The sequence below is a fragment of the Sinocyclocheilus rhinocerous genome, unplaced genomic scaffold (genome assembly GCF_001515625.1).
Source record: "Sinocyclocheilus rhinocerous isolate Xijiao unplaced genomic scaffold, SAMN03320098_v1.1 scaffold1063, whole genome shotgun sequence".
NCBI lineage: Eukaryota > Metazoa > Chordata > Actinopteri > Cypriniformes > Cyprinidae > Sinocyclocheilus > Sinocyclocheilus rhinocerous.
Genome location: NW_015625586.1, coordinates 263806 through 289359, shown reverse-complemented (window position 1 = coordinate 289359; position 25554 = coordinate 263806). Strand labels below are relative to the sequence as shown.

The following is a 25554-nucleotide window of genomic DNA, read 5'->3' as shown; positions in this document are numbered from 1 at the left end:
GTCTTAACATAAATTTGAATTTCTTTTTCAAGAACCCAAAATAAAGGATTGATTTTACTGTACTTACACTTATGAATATGAAATTTAGCTAAAATTAAATTTATAATGTAGTACTCTTTCCTTTTATTTGAGGACCTTTGATGGCTTGACGTGCATCTCTGGCCTTTTAATATGTAAAACGAATCCGATTGGTCCAAATTCACGGGGCGGGACATCAGTGAGAAATTGGAAAGAGGTATTGCACTACCATTGGTCAATACTTACTTCCGTTTATTCCTCGCCCAATAGAATTAAAAAATCTGACAGGCCGGCTAAATCTCACTGGTCATCTCCTCCAGTGATCCCGCCTCCTCCTCGCCCTCAGTGAATCTGGGAGAGTCTTAGCCGAGAGGAGCTAATTCCTCTACGGGTGGATTTATGTGGGTTTTCGTAAAATTTGAACAGACTGGAGAAACATAGTTAAGATAAGAAGAATTTTTGGTGTTTTTACGGGTGGATTTTCATCAGCCCGAATACTTCCAGCCTGTCTTCGACTCTCGGGAGAGTTTAGTTAGTCTGGTCGATCGTAATGTGGCTCAGGGGCTAATCCTTGGACTTCATTCAATACTAATTCATCTCGAAGCGCTTCGTTTGGGCGAGCCGAACTGATTTAACAACCACTCACGAGGTAAAATACACAAATAAGCCGATAAATAACTTCTTACCTGTTGATAGAAGTTGAGATAAAGCTATAAAGAGCTTGTAAATGTAAAAAAATGTGATAGGAACTGTTTAAACGTTATCTTAAACCACAGTCTTAAATGTCTTTAAATATGATTTGTTGATAATGCAGCAACTTAAAATCCCAGTCAACCATTTTATGTAATATGTATGTTCTTTTCCAGTTATTAAAGGAACAGTTCACCCAAAAAAAGGAAAATTATGTCATCATTTACCCACCCTCATGTTGATCCAAGCCCGTATGACTTTTCTTTCTTCTGTGGAACGCAAAAGGAGATGTTACGCAGAATGACAGCCCCAGTCACCATTCACTTTCACTGCATTTGTTTTCCATACAGTGAAAGTGAAGAGCGACTTATCCTTTTTGTGTTCAGTCTTTTAACGCTGCCATAATTTGTATAAGTGTATCAGTCAGAGTGAGAAGCTTGTATCTGTAAAGGTTATGTTTTTCCTAATTTGCTCCTGATTAAATCCAATGATACTGCTATTTTCTGTTTCTAACCCTCTCCCCATCCACCTTCTCTTTCTTCCATCCAGAATGACAGAATACAAGCTGGTAGTTGTCGGGGCTGGTGGCGTTGGGAAAAGTGCTCTGACCATCCAGCTCATTCAGAATCACTTTGTAGACGAGTATGACCCCACTATTGAGGTAAGAGTTCACCTTCTTTAAAAGGGTATTCCAACCAAAAATGAAATTTGTCATCTTTTACTCCCCCTCATTTCAATCATGCATGAATTTCTTTCTTCTGTGGAACACAAAACAAGATATTTTGAAGAATGTTGGTAATCAAACTGTTTTGTTTTCTGTTTTGTTGTTGACTTCCATAGTATGGACAAAAAGTTCTTTTTATGTCTATTCCATGCAGGATTCTTACAGAAAGCAGGTTGTGATTGACGGAGAGACGTGTTTGCTGGACATCCTGGACACCGCTGGTCAGGAGGAGTACAGTGCCATGAGAGATCAGTATATGAGGACAGGAGAGGGCTTTCTGTGTGTGTTTGCCATCAACAACGCCAAGTCCTTTGAGGACGTACATCTTTACAGGTACATAGCCAAACACATGTGGACAAACTGATATATGTAAACAATATTCGGCATTGGTTACCATCAAATAGTCTTTGTGTTTATTAGTCACGTTGAATCAATGAAAGCAGTTGAATCTTCTGTTTATTCAGCTGCAGATAGGCATTTTCTGGGTTTCTTCTGCAAGGCGTATTTGGAGTTTCAGCGCGAGAGCGCCCTCTGGCCTTTGGATGGAGATTTACTGCTGATCACAGAACCGTGCTTCACTGAAAGATACGCATGACAATCGCAGCTTCTGTCGAATCGCGATCTCGATTCCATTTCGATTTATCGTGCAGCCCTATTTCAGACAATAAGATAATCCATCTAAAAATGAAGATTGTCATTATTTACTCACACTCATGTCATTCCAGACCTGCATGACCTATTTTCCTCTGTGGAACATTAAAGATGTTTGGAAGAATGCTGGTAACCTAACAGTTTCGGGTTCCATTCACTTTTGTTAAAGTGAAACATTTTTGGGTGGACTGTCCTTTTAACACTCTTATATTATATCTTGGATTTGTGTACCTAGACTGCATGATGGGTCTGTGTCGACTAACCGCAAATAAAGCTTTTTACTTCCTGAAACCTTAGAATATGATAAAATGTTGCTAGACTGATTTTAAGCTAAAAAAGAAACAGGATGCAATTCAGTAGGATGACGCCACTGAACTGCATTGATATACAAACTTCCTTTTTTTATGTGATTTAAAGTTGATGAGTAAGGAAACCATTGTGGGACTAGAGAAATGCCTAGTAGAATTTCACAAATCACTCTGTGTGGAAAAATCAACCGTGTTGTGCTTTGTTTCTGTGCAGGGAGCAAATAAACCGTGTCAAAGACAGCGACAATGTCCCGATGGTGCTGGTGGGGAACAAAAGTGACCTGGCCTCTCGTACTGTAGAGACGCGTCAAGCCCAAGAGCTCGCCAGAAGTTACGGGGTCCCATTTGTCGAAACATCTGCCAAGACGCGACAGGTGTGTGGCACTGATTTTAAAGTAACACAAAACAGTTTCTTGCATTCCACTGCTCTGCTTTTCTATTGTTTTTCTGTGTAAACTTCTGCTAGACAGGAGCATTTGACCATTGTGCTCACATCTCGTGTCTTTTGCAGCATCTCGCACATGACACACAATTCTAGAAACACAGCGTGTTTTTTTAAAAACACTTTATTAGTATAGGATAGTGTAGAAATGACAGGAAGGGAAGTGGGAGAGAGAGAAGAAGGGGGTGGGATTGGGAAAGGTCTTCGAGCTGGGATTCGAACTCGGGACGCCCGTAGCGCCACAGAACACATTTTTGCATTTTAAAAATACGAGACACAGGACAGTGGAGTGGACGCAAGATCTATGCCCAAACAGTTTACTACAGTGGGCCAAAAATGAAACTAAATGTTAACATAAAACATAAAAATGAAATGACAGGAAGGGAAGTGGGAGAGAGAGAAGAAGGGGGTGGGATTGGGAAAGGTCTTCGAGCTGGGATTCGAACTCGGGACGCCCGTAGCGCCACAGAACACATTTTTGCATTTTAAAAATACGAGACACAGGACAGTGGAGTGGACGCAAGATCTATGCCCAAACAGTTTACTACAGTGGGCCAAAAATGAAACTAAATGTTAACATAAAACATAAAAATGAAACAACAAAAGGTTAAAACAAAAAGATAAATTAATAAGGCTGATGTGCTTCTATGAAAGACTTTTTCTTGTTCTTCCCCTCTCTTGTGAAATGCCATAGTGGGCCAAATCAAATTCATCATGGGCCAACTTTTGCCCATTTTTTTAATTTTTTGTACTACTTGCTCGAGTGCTGTGTTTTTAGAACACGGTGTCATGTGAGACTCTGCAAAAGATGAGAGATGCAAGTGCAACAATCAAACATCTAGCAGATTTTACAAAAAAACAACAACAACAACAATGGAATAGCAGCGCAATGGAATGCAAAAACATGTTCTGTGTGAATGTTCCTTAAACATGAATGAATATGGCTGCATTAGATGATGAAATATCACACCAAGTGATTGAGAAACCGAGCACACTAATCAAGCAGAATATTTCACAGCAGTTTGATAAGATTTGAGATGATAAAAGAGTTTACACTAGACTTCAGTCACACGCCCTCTCCAAAACCCAACCCTCCAGAAGCATGTCAGCAAACCTGAAGACACAATGATGGTGATGACAGGACGAGTGTGCATTTGTTTATTTTTCTGGGGGCAAATCAGAGTAAAAGTATCATGTTTGTCATTTCATAATGTGCATTAGACGTTTTGACAACCAAAACTTTTGTGATTTCTCCTTGGCACCATTAGTTGTAGATCTGGCTTGTCTTTTTCTGTCTGCAGGGAGTTGAGGAGGCATTTTACTCTCTCGTGCGGGAGATCCGAAGATACAAGGAGACAAACCGCAGCAATAAGAAGAGCAAAAAGCACACACAGAGACGCTGCACTCTTTTATAGCGCTACACGCGTACAGCCTCGCACTGCCACCCCCGTGATAGCAATGCACTCAAGGCCACATACACACACACACACGCACACACACTACTGTAGCATTACACATACATACACACCCCATTTCCTTTTCTTACCACTCTCTTACTCCACCAGCCTTTGAGGAATAGGAACCTGACTGGCTGTTGTATGTGTTTGTATGTATGTGCGCGCGCATGCGACCTCAGTGAGAATCGAGCAACTGTGGAATTACTTTGGAAAAGACATATTTCCAAATTCGTCTAGTCTCAAGTGGACTCGTCAACTTTGAGCTGCTGCTTCCCCTTCTGTGCTAAAAAGACCCGATGTGTGTCATAGTTTTACAGTTGTATTTTAGAGTCACAGCAGCAAGGAATCTTGTTTATAACAAATTCATCAGGTGGTGAAGGGATATACTTTGTCGGTAATGGGTAAGTGTTTTTAAGTAAGCCTGATCACATCTCATCTCTTCAAAACTTTGTGAGCCAGTCAGCACATCCGTGTGCTTCTGTTAACAGTGGTCGGGAAAGAGGAAGCTCAGAAGTCCCCTAAAGTTTTAGTGGCCTGTGAGAAAGCACATTAGAGCCACTAATGTAATTTTTAGTACTTGCTCCATCAAATGGGGTTTCTGTAGTTGTCACCCTGTTTTTCTTTGTACAAAATTTACATTTGATCAATTTCTCTCCAGGTTACTATTGTTGTCATGGCTTGGACTAAAACTTAGCTGTCCTACACCTAATGTAGACCTTCTATAATTATGAAATGCAGAAAAAAATCAAGCAGTATTTTATGGTAAAATCCTGTATTTTTGTAACCGTTAATATTGAATCATTTCAGTACATAGACCAGCATTGTATTGGACATTAACATTTCATGTATTATGATGAATTGTGTAACATGCCAGTTGTTCCCACCTGTGATGAGGCTTGGTTGGGAGGGCGAGACATTTATTTTATTTTTTTTTTAAGATTGACAGGAGAGACAGTAATGGTTTTGGTTCAGGCTAAACACGTGACCAAAACTTGTGATTGATGCATTGCCTTTGCCACATTGATAACTGTAGTTATACGTTTTGTGAATAAAGAGACTTTTGGCTAGATGACTGTGATTTCCTCAATATTCAAACCTCCAATTGTAGTTGAAACTGAACTTTTCAGTTATTATATCTGCTTTAAGTGTTACAACAGGTATAGAATGTGCTATTATGGTCATACCAGAGCAGTCGTACGTTTTTTTTCTTAATATAATCAGAAAAGCTGATCTAGTGAGATTTTTTTGTGTGTATTTTTGAAATGTCATTCTCAAAATCTCAAAAATCTGATATGTGCTATATATGGCCACATGTACAGTAGTAAGTGCTCTTGAGTAATACACGGTTTTGGCCAAAAGTAGCTTTAAGAGACAAAAACAGTTGCTTAAGTTAAAACAATGAGGAACTGTTAGCAAGAAATAATCCTTTTTTAAAAAATTATTCCTATAATTTCACCATATGACCTAGGTTGCCTGAGAAAGATTCTTGTTCTGGTATTATCCATGTGGAATTTCAAATACCTGTATGTAACCCTTAAGCATATAGCTTGGACTTAGGAATATAATGACAGAAACCAAAACATGCATGAATGCAATATATGGGATATATAAAATATTGCCTAGGGTGATGTTTGATTTTTTTTTCTCTCTTTCCCCTTGGTTTCTGAACGCTGCTGAACTGAAAAAAAAAAATCGTTACAAAAGTAGGTTTACGGTAAAGGATCATTTTTAAGACAAAAGCTATGAGTTGAATCTCAGATAACAGATTTACTTAAAGCCCAAAACCTGGTCACCATTACTGCGATTACTTTTTTTTTCCGGATAAAAATAAGACATTTCAATCCATTTCCATCTGATGATAGCATTTTAAAAATAATATTGACATTAGAATTAAATAAATGTATTTTTTCATAACTATGGGAACAGCCATTATGCCTTCATTTCACACTTAGACCTGTAATGAATAAAGATTTTGATTAAAGAAAACTCTATGATCAAAAAATATTTATAAGCGGCAGTCCGCAACTTTTTTTGTTCATAATTTACAAAATTTATATAATAAGCAAATACATCATGAATCAAGTTTCCAAACTGTGTTTTTGGCTTATCCTGAATCACTACAGTACATCTACAATAATAAGTTTTTATATTCGGACTATTTTAGACTGGTTCTGGTGGGAAGCGCTGCGGAGCACCACAGTACCTGCATGACTCGTCATAGACAAACAGAAAAGCAGCTCCGGCTACAATGTTCATCTACAAGACACACGCAGTTCGGTTTATTAACCGCAAGAGCGCCAAAAGGTACGGACTGCAGCTTTAAGTATAATGTTAAATCAGCCAAGAGAAGACACCCATTTGACAAAAAATGCACTTTATTTATTTATTCAGCGACTAGAAAATGATGATTCTTTACAAAACGGAGCGAGACAGACTGAGGTAAGATGAAGAATGAATGTTGAGAAAGCTGAAGGCAAAAGAAAAGATCCTCGTCCATCACCAACCAAAACGGGAGACGAGCTTCTCCTGATCGTCTAAATCTTTCTGCACTTTCTTCCTCATGTAAAAGATGGGGCTGTCTCGACTGAAAAAGAAAGAAAACAAAAAATTGTTTTATTCATTACCACCAACAAAAGTAATTATACTATAGAGAATATTTGATATATTGTAAATACTTGGTACACAGCACATCTTCATGCAGTGAACCTTGACAGCGCTGACACTGAGTCCACAGACGAGAGAATTTCTCCTCCAGAGTCGACAGATGAGCGATCTAAAGGACACGGATCTACAATCTTCAGCCCCACTTATGAAGTGTTTGAGTACTGATACTGAGTAATATCACGTTTGCCATGATTTGTACAAATATAAACACAAAAACACACCTCTTTCTGATAAAGCTCCGACTCTCTCTTTTTGCAGAAGTCACATACAGCCACTGTAGAGTGGAAAACATCAAGTACGTCAGTTTTGTGATTTGTGGTACTACTGAGACCTAAACACACACACCTAATACATACCATCAGTTTTGAGCACAGCTCGGCAGCCAATGCATGTGCTTTGTTTCTGAGCGAAAGCCATGAGACCACCAACTCTAGATGTCAAGACCGTCTTACAGCGCGTGTGATCGCCCTCTGAAACAACACAGAAAAAGCAGCTGTATTAGGAGAATCATTTCTGAAAGAAATCCTTTTTTACTATAGTTTGCAGTTTGAAATGAATCTGATGAGATCAAAATTTATAACACAAAACAATATAAACATCTTTCTATTATGAAGTTCATGCTGGCTGCACTTTAAAAAAAAAAAAAAATGAACAAACAGTGCAGTTTCACAAATAAATACTCTTATGAGCCGGCTGTTTTAATTAATCATTCATAAAGACTCATAAGAGTCTGAAAAATCCTTCACTGAACAAAATCACTGAACTGGCCAGAACGGGAACTGAATTAATGTCTGACTCACTAAAAGTAAGGTCACACATTTACTGTTGTTTGGTGAATTTTTTGCAGTCCTTTCAATAGGAATCTTTATAGGAATAGGAAATTTTGTATGAAGGCCAAACATTTTCCCAGACAGATTGTGCAGCGGGTTCACGTGGGTCAGAGAGCTGCTTTGTTTGAAAGGGACTTCTGTGTGAGTTGTTGTTTCATTCTTTGCTACACTACTGGCAAAGAACAATAGACCTTTTTTTTTTTTGCACACAATTTCACCTGAATGAAACACACCTTTCAAGAAACTGCAAGTCATTACTTTGAGTGATGTCTAACTTGAAATGAAGCAAGAACTGTTCAGTGTACTGAACTTAAATCAGTATTATTACTGGCAAACATCAACAGAGAGAAGTCTACTGTTTCACAAAACATCTTTATGAAACATAAGGTTAAAAAAAGTTCCAAAATAAAACATGAAAGCATCTTTCACAATAGGATCTATAACATGCATTTTCAATACAGATCATTTTCATTCCACGCCAACTTCAAAGCTTAATATATGATACTCACTCAGCAACACACTCTCAGCTTTGCTCTCGCCCAGTATGGGTTCAAAGATGCGCAGTAAAGGTTTGGACAGCTGCTGCTCCAGGTAGTACTGTGTGTCTATAGGGATGTTGTTCTCCAGCACATAGATGGGGTCCTGAGAGATAGAACTCAACATAAACAACTACAGTGCAGGAAATCCGCCACATAAAAACAGGCAATACACAACACTGACCTCTGATTTCATATATGCTGCCACTCCCTTTGCTGCTTTGATGATGACGTACGGGACTCGATCTCCGAGGTTTGGAGCGCTACCGGCATCACGCTTCCGCATCCTAAAACCCACGTTTGTGAAAAGTGTTATTGTGCTCGAGTGAACTACTTGCATACCTTCAAACCCTGAATTTTTCATCTAAAAATGTCTTGAAATAAGCAGCTGCAATCGTTTCGGAAAGTTCTCATTTTAGAATAGAGCTCCATGTTATTGAGGTGGCAACACTCATTTGAAAAAAAACAACAACAAAAAATACCAATGTCTACAATAACATCCTAAACTGTAAAATGACCAGAAAAACTTTTTAAAAGATTTAAACAAAGTTTCAATAATACAATTTAACAAAAATAAACCAGTGTTAATTTAGAATCACTAATATACTATTATAGTTAGTTAATATTTAGAATTTTATATTTTCCGTTTTTCACTTTAAATTCAACATGTTTAATTATTTGCATTCTTGTCATTATTTTTATATAATAATATATATTATAACTATATTTTATATAATTTTTATTTATTAATTTAGTTTTAGTTATTCTACTTCTAGTTAAACAAAAAAATGAGAAATGTTACCTTGGCAGCCGGCTGAGGGAAAAATAATTTTTTAAATAATAATATTTGATTTAATTTCCATTCATGTTTGTTTTATTTCAAGTAACAAAATTGTTTTCTTATGGTTTTAGTTTTAGCTAACGAACCCTGTACTGAACAAAAATGGTCATCTAAATGAAAATGCATATTTACTCTCTGACAGTAGGTGGCGCTTATGGAAAAGCAAAAATACAGAGGTTACCATGATTATCCCTGTGCACAAAAGCAGCTGTACTTATAAACACCAGGCATCATACAGAGGCATGCCATCTAAACCGTTCTATACACAGTTCCCTTCAGATAATCGTAAATAAAAACTCCTCGGATTTGTCTCAATCAGGAGAATGGCACATTTCAGTGTCAGAATGGAGAATTTTTAACAGTCCAGATAATAAAAACAAACACGCACCTCTCTGCTAGCTCAACGTGGGCCTGTTTGCCGGCATACTCCTGTGCGGTGCGTGTGAGCTCTTTAGTTATGACCAGCTGACTGATGTCAATGCGGTTGCACAGAAGGTCAGAGATCACCTCTTTAGCATGAGCTACTGCTCCATCAGGGTCTCTGAAACACAAAACACATCGCCATGCCATGTGAATTAATGTGCGTATTGGTATATGCAAGGCGTGTTGCAACCCTAACAAACAAAAATGGCTTTTGTTAAGGCTTGTAGAGTCATGTCTTCACTCTTACACATGTTAGTTTGTGCGTCACTGTTGCGTATCTGAGCACATGGGGGTTTTCGGAGTGTGTCAATGTTTGTACCTGTCAATGAGGATGTTTTGGAGGCATGTGTTGATAAGGTTGGCCACTAGAGGGCAGTTGTCTCGTCTGACGGTCTCAATTCCTTTGCAGTCCATCTTATCATGATGTTCAGCATTAGAAGAGAAATACAACCCGGCGTACCGCTTCTTATTGATCAGCAGATATGGGTAATAAACCTGAAAAAGTGTGAAAGAGATTATTAAGCTTCTTAGGAATAATACTTGATGGATTCTGTTGTGAAATCTTGGGAGTTATTTCTGTACCTTCTCAAACTCTAATTTGATTGGTGGAACGAAGTGGGAGGAAACCCAATCGGCAGCCTCCTTTCCCAGATTCATTGTTTCCTGCACTGTGGCCAGACCTAGTTTCACCATCACAGAGTCAGTGTCTCCATAGATGACCTGAAACACATTTGACTTGCATCACTGCATGTTTTCAGTGCAAGGTAAAAACACGTTCATGTGATTAAATACCTTTGCATCTGCCTGGAAACCATTAGAGATCGTGTATCTTGATTCCACAAGCTGCTTGGTCTGTTCAATCATCTGCCTACCAAAGCCAGTGACGCTCTGCAGATAAAAAAGAAAAACACCGCCTCTTAAAGCATCTCTGTTTGAAACCATCTGACGGTATTTGTCCATGTGTGAGTGCTGAAACTGACCTGAGAGATCTCCAGACAGGGCAGTTTGCCCACCTGAGCCCCGGTGAACCCGTACACGGAGTTTGCACTGATCTTCAAAGCCAACTGCCTTCCATCCAGCACCTGCTTTTTAAAGGGGTCTGTCTCTTTCTTCAGCTCTGCCTTCGCCCTACAGGCACAGCAAAGAGTCAAGAGTCAAAATTTAAATACTATATATATATATTCATATTCAAATCCTGGTAAAAGAATGATGTGACTTGATAAGTCAATGATGTGATGTTAAAGGTATAGTTCACCCAAAAATGAGAATTCTGTCATTAATTACTCACCCTCATGTCGTTCCAAACCCGTAAGACCTTTGTTTATCTTTGAAACACAAATTCAGATATTTTTGATGAAATCTGAAAGCTTTCCAACTCTGCGTAGATAGCAATGCAACTGATGCGTTCAAGGCCCAGAAAGGTAGTAAGGACATTAATAAAATAGTCCATGTGACATCAGTGATTCAACCGTAATGTTAATGCTACACGCATGCGCCTTGTGAATGGCAGCAGAGACTGACACGGAACAGAAGAAATCGTTGAATAAAGTCGTTACTATGCAAAAAGTATTCTCGTAGCTTCATAACATTGAGGTTGAATCACTGATGTCACATGGACTATTTTAATGATGTCCTTACTACCTTTCTGGGCCTCGAATGTGTCAGTTGCATTGCTGTCTATTGAGGGTCAGAAAGCTCTTGGATTTAATCAGAAATATCTTAATTTGTGTTCTGTTCATTTTTGGGTGAACTGTCCCTTTAAAATAAGTATATAAATACAGAAGACACAAATTTGAGGCAAAATAACACATTTTTAATTACACTGAACTATTCATCATCAGCAGTGAATAGTTTAACAATCTCCATTTCTTTTAATTGCTGAACTCACCTTTTCCTGGCACTCAGCAGGTTTTCCAGGATCTCAGGGAGAAGGCCCTTCCTCACAGAGCTCTTCACAAACAGATCACCTGTCGGGGTCTTGATGAAATCTTCTTGAGCCAGACTAAAAATGTGCACATGCACACACACAATATATAGAGAAAATAAAAGGGAAATAAATAATTAAATAGAAAAACAAAGGCAGTTTGAAGAAAGTATCACTTTAACACTTTACATAACAAACACACACACACACTTCTCTCACCCAAGTTTGTCCACCTGGCTTTTCTGCAGGAGTGTAGTGTAACATAAATTATGAGCCATCATGATGGAGGGATACAGTGAGGAGAAATCCAGAGTAGCTATAGGAACACTGTAATACCTGTAAACACACACACACACACAGTTTCCACATTGGTGAATCAACTACAAAGCAAATCATCTGCTAAATCTAAATGTTTCTTCAACGTTCCCACCTTATTATTGCATTTTTACATTACATAATACACAAAATATTAGTTAAGGCCATTTTTTATTAGCTATCAGAAAGAAAAGACTGCAAGACTTCAGTGTCACATGATCCTTCATAAATCATTCTAATATGATATGGTACTCAAGAAACATTTATTATCAATATTGAAAACAGTTATGCTGCTTAATATTTTTGTGGAAAGTTCAACATACAAATGTTTCATAACTTTATAAGTGTCTTTTTATGTCTGTCACTTTTGATCAATTTACAGACACCTAACTTTTAAACGATTGTGCATTTATGTGATTTTTAGATGACCAATTTTTATTTTAGTCCTCAAGATACACGATTTACATGTTCTCTGATTTGAGAATGAAAATATGATCACAAAGGAAGCGGGTACAAACCCTTTCTCTGGTTCTATGACAGTGGCTCCAGTGTAGTCCTCTCCACCCTCTGTCCTCACCACTGGCATCACCAGATCCTGCTTCATAGCCTATAATTAAGCCATTGAAAATACATTTAAGCATAATGTTAGCTGGGTTTGTTATATTAACATGTGTTACAAAGAGACATGCGCAGACCTGTCTCAGGAGCTGTGAAACCACTTTAATCTGCTGTCCACGAGAGAGCAGGTAGGTCAGGGGCACCCCGGTAACTCTGGCCATTTCCATGTAATTAATGACGCACATTAACTTCTGCAGCAAGCGCAGGGGCAGATATGCATCCTTCAGACAGTACACAGCCAAACGCCTGCGGGTCTGCTCATTCCCATTCTAATCGAAAACAAACAAAAAAAACAAGAGAAAGGAAAGACAGGTTTAGATTTACTGCTTTAGATGGAGTTGAGGGATCTGATTGGCTATAAGAATAGGACAGAGATCTGATTGACTGCACCTGTAGGTCTGTGATGATAGAATGCTGCACATCCTCCTTCTGCTCCTGCAGAAAATGGAAACTGACAGCGTTTAGTGTGTAAGAGCGCAGTTTATAATCCCTCAGCAACACCTACAACACAGATGAAAACTGGGTGAGTCACAGCATGTGCAGTCATGAATCAATATGATGCCACAATTTGAGAGTTTAAGTGTGCCCACCTGTAGTAGGTCAAACTGCACACGTCCCTCCATATTGACCGTTTTGTTCTCTCTGCGGCCCATCTGCTTGCTCTGGAAGCTGGAGTCTTTCAGGACCGATTTACTGCCCCACACACGGCCCAGATACGGGAACAAACTCGCCTACGGAGAGAAAATAGTGGCTCACAATACCATTCACCAGCCTGAATTATAATATAAAACCTTCCACCACAATGTGCCACCACTTATCCCACTGGGTTTGTGTTCACTTTCCATCACAAAACACACACACAAAAAGATAAAAATAAATAAATCTTAGTAAAAAACAAGTTACCTTTAATGTTGCAGCTCTGTTGAGGAGGTACGGAAGGTCAAAGTTCTGGATATTGTAGCCAGTGATGATGTCAGGATCCACCGTCCTTACAAACTCAGCCCAACTCTGAGATAATCACACATATACATTATTATTATTACAAACTCAGCCCAACATTATTATTATTATTATTGCACCATGTACATTTACATTTAAAAGAATATGTACAATAGGTACATACTCTGTGAGTATGTACCTGCAGTAGCAGTTTCTCTTGAGTAAAGCAGAGAATCTGGGAGCCCACTATACTGGCACAGCTCTGTAAGGTGAAGACCGTCCGGATAAATGGCTCCTTCTCTCCCTGACGCTGCACCATAGAGGCGATCTGAATCACAGGATCAATCTTTGGCTCCGGAAACACACCTGTAACACAAACATTTCAGTTATTTACACAGCAGGCTATAATACAAAAGAACAAGCACACAAGTGGCACATGGTGGCTACTACTTACTACTAAGAAAGTTAATTTGGTAATGTGTTACACTGACAAATGGGTTGGTTGGTGTGTGTGAGTGTAAGTATGTATGTATATATATATATATATATTTATTTATTTATACACACACACACATATATTTAACTAAAAGGCTGAAGGACAAATTCAAAAAGTGATAAAACCCAATTTGGTAGAAATATAGTTGGGTGTAAAAAGTATAACATTCGTTTTCTAACTATACAACTAATATCTCTACTAAAGTATATGTATTAGTTGTATAACATTGTCAATAGCATAAAATGAGTTTTTAGATTATTTGATTCAGGAAAAAAAGTAATTGTAACATTTTAAAATTATTTAACAATAAAAATGTATTAAACATTTATTTGATTGTTAAAAAATACATTATCTAAAACAATGAAAATGTGAACTTGTGGATTGCTAAAGAGTGATGATACTGATACCAAAATTTCCACCAGAAATACTGAGGTCCAACACAATCAGTGTGTCAGATTCACAACTTCGTACACAACTTTCTACCACATGGTTTTACGGGCTACCACTGAAGCCAACACATCAAACACAGAATAAGCTAAACTAAAAGAGCCTAAACAAGGAGAGAAAAACAAGAATCCACAGACACGCCTTTTCTTCCAGCACACTCAATATCAAAGCTCAGGACTCTGAGAGGAGCGATCCTCTGCCACTCTTCTTCAGCTGGATGACTGACCAAGTGATTCCATGCCACATCCACCTCATACTGACACAGCGACACCTGAGAGAGAAACACATTAAAGACACACCACATGAGTGTGGCAGTTCAATACCCATTTCCATCGCTCTAATGCCTTAATTGACTGCTTTTATGTTTATACCTTTCCTGGATATTTTGAGGCTGTCTGTCCTTCGCTCCTCTCCTCCCTCAGCCTGTACTTTCCTTTTGGAAGCTCAATCCAGCAGCAACCGACCACATCACTGTCCACCATGAACCTGCCATCACACACACATACAGCAAACCTCGCATGCTTTATCGGGTCGAGCAAACAATGTCCACCACACACCACCGGTTTCAGAAACTTTCAAACACACACCTGATCTCAAAGTCAATGTTGGCTTCATAGGCCTGGTAGCTCTGGGTGGCGAAGTTGGCAAATTTAAAACCCTGCTCAAGGAGACGCTTCGCCGGGGCAATCAGACGCGGCATTGCCATGGTGATGCGCAGAAAATCAAGAGGTTTGCTTCCATGGTAGTGATACATACCTTAGCATAAATAGGGAAAAGTCAGTCAGCTATAACACATCACAAAAACAGTTTCACTTGAAATATTGTTAAAAAGCTGTTAGTTTAAAAGAAATTAATTACTATTAACTAAAAAAAATTATACTTTTATTTAACAGGATGCATTAAATTGATCAAAAGTGACAGTAAAGACATTTCTAATGTAAAAAATATTTCTATTTCATATAAATGCTGTTCTTTTGAACTTTCTATTTATCAAAGAATAATGAAAAAACGAATGGTTTCTACAAAAACATTAAGCAGCACAACTGTTTCCAACATTGATAACAGTAAGAAATGTTTCTTGAGCACCAAATCAGCATATTACAATGATTACTGAAGCATGTGACACTGAAGACTGGAGTAAGGTATTAAAATAGAAAACAGTTATTTTAAATTATGATAATATCTCACAATATTATAACTTCTACTGTAACAAAAAAATAAAAATAAAATAAAATAATTACCGACCCCAAACTTTTGAATGGTAGTGTATACACACACAAGTTTACACTAAGACGACTTACTTTCCTTCTTGGTGATGTCCACTGCCAGCACAGTGACCGCTATACTGTCTTTATTGGACCGCATATCCTTTAATACAGCAGAGTTCAGCTCTCTCTGAAACTCAGCCAAGTGTGCATTTGTAAAACCTGAGAAAGACACAGACATACCATTGAAATCATGAAAGATGTGTTTAATGCATCTCAATGACACTGAGCAGATTCCTGTAATTGGCAGCTCACCGTTGGGGGCGGGAACATAGAAATACGGGGCGAATCCATGAACATGGCAGCACACGCTATTTCCACTGTCCGTCACACCAAACATGCGCACTATGGGCACTTTGCCCTGTACCTGCCCGGGCATTCCCGCCAACGCAGATCCTAAACACCAGACAACAACACATTGAGGGAAAGACCTAGATTATTGAGTTTTATGTGTGCATTTGACAGCGCGTGTGCGTCTCACCCAAGTAGTAATCCAGGTCTATCTGCTGGAAAATTAGTGTGTCTGAGTTTGGTTGTAGAGGAGGTGCGTGAGGTCGTTTCCAACGTGGATTAAGATCAGCGGAGAATAAGTCACCTGAGCAAAAGAGGGCAGATCATGTATGTATGCTTTTAAGTATGTATAGGTTAGAATGTAGTTAGATTTTTTTCTTTTGTTCTATAAGATAATTACGGGATTTGCTTAATTTTTCTTTTTTGTTTTGTACTATAACCGTATTCATGGATCAATGTTGTTTTGAATATTTTGCAGACAAACATTTTTTTTTGTGTGTGTGTAATAATAAATGCAATTTAATTAATTACAAAGAAACAGACAAAACATACTTACCCACTGGAATGACATCATGACCTGCTTGCCCCTCCCCTGACTCCACCTCCATTTCCATTTCATCAAATAGAGCGAGTTCCTCTTCAAACTGGGAGGGATTATCCTCCCATTCTGTGTTCATTTTCCCCTTCTTGGCCTGTGAAGCCCCGCCCATTGCAGGGCCTCCATTGCGCCTTTTAAACTCCATTCTAAAGCAGCCCTGCAAAAGCAATTATCAGCTTTTTATCAGCAAATCAAACACTTACAAACGCCCACTTCTATCTTGCCAACTGAAGATGTGTTGAACACAGTATGGGTAACAACGTATTTATAAAGGAATATAATAAAGTGAAGATATAGTGCATGTCACACAACTAAACGTCTCAAAAATAAAGAATAACATCAAAACAACCTTAAAGAATAACATTAAAAAGGAGCGCGAGACAGCACTTGCATAAAAGGGGCGGGGTTGAGAAAACAGGCGTACAAATTAGTAAAGGGGTCTTTCAAAATTAGCTGCTTAATTGTTTCTTCATAGGTTTGTGGAGATTGACAGACACGTGACGTATAAAACAGTTGTGATTTGCAAGCGTTCACTATTATTGGAACTATTTAGAAGCTATTGTTTTTGATGATCTGGGCATCTTTAGTTTGGGTCAACATCATTCTTGTATTGTGCATAATCAGCAATGTTTCGCTTAACAAACAACATACACAAAGTACAGGTTATTTAACTTTTGCACACAAGTAACGTTATTCTTTCACTTATAATTCATCTTGACGGATAATTCAGCAACCAAAATAAACATTTATTGAGCAACAGAACGATCGCATAAACGAGATTTAGGCTCATAATATTTACGTTCACATTGCGGATTATTAAATGCTACACTAGGCGAACTGGACAAACAAGAAACTTAGCAAAACATGTTAGCAACATGCAAAACAACAAAGAGAGGCAGCAAACTCATGCTACATTGCAAAATGAGCTGCATCAGGCAATGTTATATATTAAGGTGAACTCTAGCCACTGAACAAATGCTTAATATTTCACCTCTTATTCCAGCTCGATCGCTATTACTCCACACATGTACTTCACAAATCTCCCGCCACTTCACAGTACTGAGTATCAGTTTCCGGACCTGAGCAACATCCGTTTTCCCGGTAAATTTGCGTAGGGTCCACGAAGGACTGCAATTGGTCGAAATGTAGGAAGTGAATCGCTTGTAAAAGGACAACTACTACTGCCATGTTGAGAAGGTCGTGTTTGAGAAGAGCAATAAAAAACAGTGTTTTAATAAATAAATAGATCGAATGTGAGTCAGAATTATAAGCCACAAAATAGTCTTTAAAAATTTAAATGCAGCCAAATAGCTCTTTGTACTTTTCCCCATTTTTATCTAGATATTGGAATACTTGATGATGCTGTTACACCTGAATATGAAATGGTTGAATATTACAATCCATTTTTATAAGTAATAATAAATAAATAATATGTCATATACATAATAATTAATACAAATATTTAATTCTTTATTTCATTTATTTTTATTTTACCATGCAAGTCATTAAAAAACAAACAAACAAAGTACTTTATTTAGCATGATTGTTTTACACACAATATTGCCAAAGCATAAGTATATACATTAATAGTTGTCATAGAGAGGAAAATGTTAATAAAAATAACAACATAAAACAATGATAATTACCAATATATATATTTTTAAATGAAGTTACTTTTATGTCAACAACTCCTCTTCCCTAGATTCAAGAATTTCTGTGTGTGCGTATGCATTTATGTGTTGTTGCATTATCTGAAACATAATGCTGTAAATACCCACTCTGCCCTTTCAATTTAAAATTTAAAGTAGCCTACTTTACTATCGTGTGTTTACAGACACAATATTGCCAAAGCATTATACACAAAACAAGTAATTACAAGAAATAGAAATATACAATATTAAAATAAAAAAATAACAATAAATAATGAATAAAATAGGAAAAGCATAGAATAGTAGAAAATAGTAAAATATATGTGACCCTGGACCAAAAAAACAGTCTTAAGTCACTGGGGTATATTTGTAGCAATAGCCAGCAATACATTGTATGGGTCAAAATGACCAATTTTTCTTTTATGCCAAAAATCATTAGGATATTAAGTAAAGATCATGTTCCATGAAGATATTTTGTAAATTTCCTACTGTAATTCAAAACTTAATTTTTGATTAGTAATATGCATTGTTAAGAACTTCATTTGGACAACTTCAAAGGCGATTTTCTCAATATTTAGATTTTTTTTGCACCCTCAGATTCCCGATTTTCAAATAGTTGTATCTCGGCCAAATATTGTCCTCCTATCCTAACAAACCATACATCAATGGAATGATGATGTAATAATGTATAAATCTAAAAAAATAAAATAAAATAAATACCCTTGTGACTGTTTTTGTGGTCCAGGGTCACACATGTCTATAAACATGTATATAACATAAACATTTATCGAGACATTAGAACTTAAAAATCTGTCATATATATGTACTGTACATGCATAGTCTTTGGTTATATTGATCAAGGAAGTTGGTTTCTGAGGGCGTGCAGCTATTGGAAAACGCGCACAAAACGCAAAAGCCAGCGGCTTACTTTCCCTGCGAGTTGCAAGAGGAAAATAGCAGGGATGCAATTTTCCCCCCAACATTCTGTTTAGCCAATCAAATTCTTCATACAGGTAAACGCCTATCTCTTGGAGAAGTTTTTTTTATTTATTTTTATTTTTTTTTATTATGCAAAAATTATACAAAGATTTGTACAAACATATACAACTCGCAGCAAGTACAAAAACAAATAAACAATCATAATATGTAAAGTGAAACAATTCAAGCCAGGGGTAAAATTACAACAATTTAAAGTAACAAAAAGCTTCATAGGTCTTTCTAGCTTTTTTGTTCTTAATTTTGTCTAATGTGGTACCATATTGTTTAATCTCTTTTATAAAATGTTCAAAATTTGGCTTAGCTTTAGACCATTTTTTCACATGAATGTGATATTTTCCAAATAAAATAAAAAGTTGTGTAAGAAAGCATATCGTACTTTTGGAATCAACATTGTCCTGTACAAAAAATAAAACGACATCATACAGATTAATTTGTATATATGTTCCAAACAACCTAGAAATGAAATTAGAAACATCCAACCTGAGTGTTTGTAATAACTTCTGACTGCGATCCAGTGTGGGTTTTGGTCAAATGATGAGGCAGAAATATGTTGTTAGTAAGAAGAATTTTATGTGGAAGATACACCGTTACAACTTCTGTGGGGCGTGAAGAAATAGTAATGTAACTAGTAGTGTAACTAATTACTGTTGCCAGAAAGTAATAAGTAAAGTAACAATATTACTTTTGAAAGGAGTAACTAGTAATGAGTAATATATTACATTCTTTGAGTAACTAGCCCAACACTGGTAATAAAGGCATGTTTCTTTTCTTGGATATGATGTTTCATTGCTAATGTGTCATAGACATTTACACTCATACCTTCAAAGATCTACACTAACATTCAAGTTTGGGGTCAGTAAGATTTTTTAAATGTTTTTCAAAGACCTGCTCCAGGGTTCAAGTCCCTGTTTGGGCGCCACTTATGTAACGGTGGTGGCCCCCCAAAGTTAAATTGTAGTATTTAAGGTAAGTAATTAAATTGACCTGCCTCTTCGAGGCTGCATTTATTTCATTAAATATAGTAATATTGGGAAATTAATGTCATAACAGTTTAAAATAACTGAGTTCTATTTTAATATATTTAAAAATGTAATTTATTCCTGTGATGGCACAGCTGAATTTTCAGCATCATTACTCCAGACTTCAGTGTCACATGATCCTTCAGAAATCATTCTAATATGCTGATTTGCTGCACAAACTGTTGTGCTGCTTAATATTTTTGTGAAGACTTTTTTTCCAAAAAAAATAATAAAAATCAACAAGGATTCTTTGATGAATATAAAGTTTATTTGAAATGTAAAAGTATTTTCTAACGTTACAAATGTCTTTACTGTCACTTTTAATCAATTTAATGTTCTCTTGATGAATAAAAGTATTAATTTCCTATTAATTAAAAAAAATTTGAGCAGTAGTGTAAATTTAGTTTTAAGATATTTATAGCATTGTTACATTGACATGTCATGAGTGCACTAACAAGAAAAGTGCTAAAAAGTATCATTGTATTTGAACTATAGTATGATACTATAAAAAGTATCATATCATAGTTTGTTTGAGCATAATATCATGTTTGTTTTGGACATGGACCTGATACCTGAAACTTCCCTGATGTCATTTACTCTTTGTGCACAGAAACAAATAGGACTATAGGAAGAATACTGTAGGAATGTATTGAAAGTATATTTCCAGTTTATTCTCCTGACCTAATCAAATTTTTAAAACTTAATTTTTTTTACTCTATGTTAGAATTGAGCACCAAGTGGAAGATAAATAATTTAAGGGTTATATTATTTGACTGTTTGCAGTTTATCTTCTGTTTCATGAAAGGTTTAAGCTTCAGTAACCAGAGCCAGACTAGTAAACAATTCATACTGCATTTTACAAAGCCTGTTGAATTTTCCACAGAAAGTGTCAATATACTCGGTAAATATTTGAGACGAGAGGTTTTTGATATAATGTAAGTATTAACCAACAATAAAATGTATAAAAAAACGTGATAAAAACACCAATGTATTTTTAATCCTAATTATTTTGAAGGACTTTATGAGAGTTATTAAGTTGAACACAGTCTACAATCATCTATAGTTTCGGAAAGGAGAAACTAGACACTGTTGTTGTTGTCACAACACAAAAACCTATACGCCACATGACTCAACTGCCAAGCGTTCACAGATACTGTATCCACATACTCAGGGGCGCAAGAGTCATGTGACTCTGGTGTTGGTATTTGCTGCACTCTGTGAATATTATATATTATTGACAGCTAGATTAGATAAAGGTCAAGGAGGTTGAGTTCAAAGGGCTGGGCGGCCTTCTCTTTCCTGGACCTAAACATCTGTTAAAGGTTACCTAACCACTCTCGTTTTGTGGCAGTTGGTGGCATTTACACGGTGATCCAGACCAAGGCACGTCTGACCTGCGAGGAATGGGGCGAGAACTACTTTCTGGTGGGCCCATATATGGAGTCCAGTGTCAGGACGCAAGTGGAGCTGATCGAACCCTGCAATGCGGCACTCAGGAGAACCATTGATAAAATGAACAGCAGTGGGTGCAAGGTATACACATTCACACACTTCAATAAATATTGAAAAAGAAAGGCAGTTTCTAGCTGTAGGTTTGTTCACCTCTCATTTATCCAAACTAATATGTGCACACACACACACACACACACACACACACCACACAGCCCGATTTAATCTGCTCTTATCCACAGTGAAACCCTAAACCTTCATTCTGGAGAGTGTTTGTATGACATCTCTCTAGTGTGTGTGTGTGTGTGTGTGCGTTAAAGGTTAAAGGCTATATCGGTGTCCAACAGCCAGACTGAGGTCTATTTCAGTTCTTTGAGGAAATTTCCCCCTGAGAGACGCTGTGTAAATTGGTGCCTGAGTTATTGCAGAGTCACTTTGCCGTCAACATGAACAGAAACGAGTTTGTAAAAATCAAAGCCCACACATCCAGGTTTTTCTTAGAAAGTATTAACTAAAAATGTTTGCTAGCTTGTCCAAGTGGCTTCATCTGTTGTTGATACACAGTAATGTCTTCAGACTAACAAACCAGGAGTTGCATTCCCAATAGTTTGAATTGTGATTATTGAAAAATTGAGGTGAAACTGTATGAAGATTGCACAGACATGTGCAGTCTCAGTTTTCAGAATGCTATTTCTGTTGAATGGTATCAATTTAAATCTCTAGCGAAGTGACAAAGTTTCTAATTTCCTTCCTCTCCTTTCTTCTCTAGGTATATTTTGGTCGCTGGCTGATTGAAGGCTCTCCATATGTGATTCTGCTAGACGTGGGCTTCACGGCCTGGTCTCTGGACCGCTGGAAGAGTGAACTCTGGGAGAATTGCAGTATTGGTGTGCCCTGGTTCGATAGAGAGGCTAACGATGCTATTCTCTTTGGCTTCCTCACTGCATGGCTACTGGGAGAGGTGTGCAGTTTTGTTTTAGTATTATTTATACACTGTTGTAGTATTTATTAATATTTTGAAATCGCTTTTATTTTTGTATTTTCAGTTTTCATTTTAATTTTAGTTTGTTTTATTTATTTTGTTATGTCCTTTTGTTGTTTTGTTCGTTTTTTAAATATATTTCTAGTATCAGAGTTTTAGTTGTAGTAATTTTAGTACTTTAACATCAAAATGATTTATTTCAGTTAAGTTTACGTTTTACATCTACAATTTATATTAGGATTTATCTCAGCTTTATTTTAATTTACAACAAATTTTTAAGAGTTTTAATTTTAGTTAACTATAGCAACATGGGAGGTGTGTCATTCTGTCTTTTTGTAATATCTATATTAATATTAATTTTGTGAGTGTAAATGTGCATGTTATTTTCCCAACAAAACTCAATGGGAAAAGTTATAGTTAGTTAATAGAAATTAAATAGCCATGTGCTTATGCCTATTTCCTATATTTTGGTTATCCAGTGAATTAAATTTTTTGTAAAAGATACATCACCTTGGAACTTGGACCCCCTCCCCACAATATTGTTAATTCTCATTAATTATAATTTGAATATGTTTCAGTATGCAGCTCAGTGTGACGAACCTCCTCACATCGTAGCGCATTTTCATGAGTGGCTGGCAGGTTTGGGGCTCGTCTTATGCAGGCAGCGTCAATTACCTGTAGCAACCATCTTCACCACACATGCCACACTGCTTGGCCGATACCTGTGTGCCGGGAACGTTGACTTCTACAACAACCTTGCTGAGGTTTGTGTGAGAGAATGTGTTTTTGTGGATATATGATATGTCCTCATTACGGTTTATACTGTTTAACCCACACCTCCTCGCCAGATAGAATCAGATTTCTTTAGAAAACCTTCCCCATTTTGGTTTGACACCAAGATGATGCTCTAATTGGATAAACAGATAGAGTTCATGGAGTTAAAGGTGGCGTAAGTGATTTCTGGTAGCCAATGTTGATATTTCAAATCACCAAAACAAACACGCCCCTACCCCAAAAGGGTCTCGCCCCTATTTTGATTGCTCTGCCCCACACATACATACGCAACCCAGGCAACGATTAGTTCTGTGAAACGAAGCAAACCCAATGTTACGCGTGTCTACACCGGACGCGAGTGGCGCGGTGCGGCTCGACAAAATACTGTAGAACTCATTATAATCAGTGATGCTGTCTACACCATAGATATATATATACATATCAATGGTCTACACTGGATGCGGCGCGGCACGACACAACAAATCCCTGACAGAAAACTGCTGCTGCTTTCTTTTTATGACGTATTGACACATTTCAAATGATTTTCAGCGGTCGCTTTGTCGCGTCCAGTGTACTAGACAGACTTTAGCTGTTGCGGCGCAGACACGGTGTTACTCACCTATCGAGAAGAAACAAAGCAACCTCGGCGTCCGATTGCAGGCCTTCCCGCTCCTTGAGTTCTCTTCAGCGCTGGAAAGCTGATCCGATATTTACACGGGTCCTACTTCTTGCCTTAAGCCTTCTTTTGTTCCGCAGACACTTTCCTCTTTAGTTTTTTATCCGCCATCTCTATCTTTCTCTCGTCGCTCGACTCAGCTAATGCCCATTCTGTGCACTGAACGCTCTCTCCTCCACATCATGAGTAGACACACCCCTTACTGCTGATTGGCTACAAGTTTGTTTTGCTATTCGGCCCGAATCAGTTTTCTAAAGCGTTTTTGAAAAATCGCTTACCCCACCTTTAAAGCAGGCCGAATGCTAATGAGCCCGCCTTCTCTATCTTTCTGTCGCTCGGCTCGGCTAATGTCCGTCCTGTGCACTGAACCCTCTCTCCTCCACATCATGAGTAGACACGCCCCTTACAGCTGATTGGCTACAAGTTTGTTTTGGTACTCGGCCCGACTGTTTTCTAAAGCGTTTTTGAAAAAATCCATACCCCACCTTTAATTTAAAGAAAGCTTCCTGAAGTGTCTGTGGTTATTTCTCCATGCGTAGTTTAATGTGGATAAAGAGGCAGGTGACCGGCAGATCTATCACCGGTACTGTCTGGAGCGCGCAGCAGTCCGCTGTACACACGTCTTCACCACCGTCTCTCAGATCACCGCCATTGAGGCCGAGCACTTACTAAAACGGAAACCAGGTGACTTAAGTTCCTGCTTGTATTGCTTTCTCTACATCCTAATGGCAACAAAATGCAGTCATGAATCAGTCAGATGACAGAATTTAAAATGTCATCATGTGCAGATTGATCTGGTATTAGAAAGGGATTCTGGCTTCATTTCATTACTGTGGATGCTTCCTGATTTAGTTCAGAACTGAACTTTTGCCAGGAAGCTGCTGCTTTTTGACACTATTTGGTCTATTTGCTAAAGATACCCACGTTCATCTTTCTCTGTCAGATATTGTGACTCCAAACGGCCTGAATGTGAAGAAGTTCTCAGCCATGCACGAGTTCCAGAACCTCCACGCTCAGAGTAAAGCACGCATCCAGGAGTTTGTCAGAGGCCATTTCTACGGGTCAGAGCTCATAAGACAATCGTCATGCAATCGTATTCTTGTGTCCATCTGCAAAACACTCTCTCATACACTGCTGTTCAAAAGTTTGGGATTTTTAATAGTCTCTTCTGCTCATCAAGGCTGTATTTGTTTAATCAGATATACAGAAAAAAACGGCAATATTGTCAAATATTATAACAATTTTAAATAGCAGTTCTCTATTTTAAAATGTAATTTATTCCTGTGATAAAAGCTGAATTTTCATCAGCCATTACTTTCCGGTTACCAGTGTCACATGATCCTTCAGAAATCATTCTAATATGTTGATTTGATACTCCGTTAATATCAGCATTGGAAACAGTTGTGCTGCTTAATATTTTTTTGGAACCTGTGAGCAGGATTTTTTGATAAATAAAAAGTAAACATCATTTATTTGAAATATATATATATATATATATATATATATATATATATTTGTCTAAAAATATA

The 25554-nt window shown here is 37.5% G+C and overlaps 3 protein-coding genes across 3 annotated transcripts in view; 2 read left to right on the top strand and 1 right to left on the bottom strand.

Annotated features, from left to right (window-relative positions):
* The first annotated feature begins 341 nt into the window (after window positions 1–341).
* LOC107754174 (GTPase HRas-like) lies at window positions 342–5357 on the top strand. Its single transcript, XM_016570540.1, has 5 exons — window positions 342–667; window positions 1258–1369; window positions 1587–1765; window positions 2606–2765; window positions 4135–5357. The coding sequence occupies exons 2-5, from the start codon at window positions 1259–1261 to the stop codon at window positions 4246–4248; spliced, it is 564 nt and encodes a 187-aa protein (XP_016426026.1). The 5' UTR covers window positions 342–667; window position 1258; the 3' UTR covers window positions 4249–5357.
* A 1296-nt stretch (window positions 5358–6653) lies between these two features.
* On the bottom strand, window positions 6654–17597 carry LOC107754155 (DNA polymerase delta catalytic subunit-like). Its single transcript, XM_016570509.1, has 27 exons — window positions 17469–17597; window positions 16436–16634; window positions 16070–16183; window positions 15844–15984; window positions 15625–15750; window positions 14911–15079; window positions 14695–14809; window positions 14465–14594; window positions 13580–13746; window positions 13345–13449; window positions 13032–13172; window positions 12832–12942; window positions 12519–12710; window positions 12342–12430; window positions 11728–11844; window positions 11473–11586; window positions 10565–10712; window positions 10377–10472; window positions 10167–10304; window positions 9904–10079; window positions 9550–9702; window positions 8505–8607; window positions 8294–8426; window positions 7311–7424; window positions 7176–7228; window positions 6966–7063; window positions 6654–6874 (listed from the first exon to the last, which is right to left on the bottom strand). Exons 2-27 carry the CDS (start codon window positions 16620–16622, stop codon window positions 6787–6789), a joined length of 3318 nt encoding a protein of 1105 aa, XP_016425995.1. The 5' UTR covers window positions 16623–16634; window positions 17469–17597; the 3' UTR covers window positions 6654–6786.
* Window positions 17598–21268: 3671 nt separating this feature from the next.
* The window catches only part of LOC107754987 (glycogen [starch] synthase, muscle-like), an 8839-nt gene continuing 4553 nt past the window's right edge, over window positions 21269–25554 (top strand). The window contains exons 1-6 of the mRNA XM_016571635.1: window positions 21269–21330; window positions 21467–21677; window positions 22363–22554; window positions 23154–23339; window positions 24565–24709; window positions 24969–25086. Coding sequence (XP_016427121.1) covers window positions 21269–21330; window positions 21467–21677; window positions 22363–22554; window positions 23154–23339; window positions 24565–24709; window positions 24969–25086 — 914 coding nt within the window. The remainder of the gene's footprint in view (window positions 21331–21466; window positions 21678–22362; window positions 22555–23153; window positions 23340–24564; window positions 24710–24968; window positions 25087–25554) is intronic.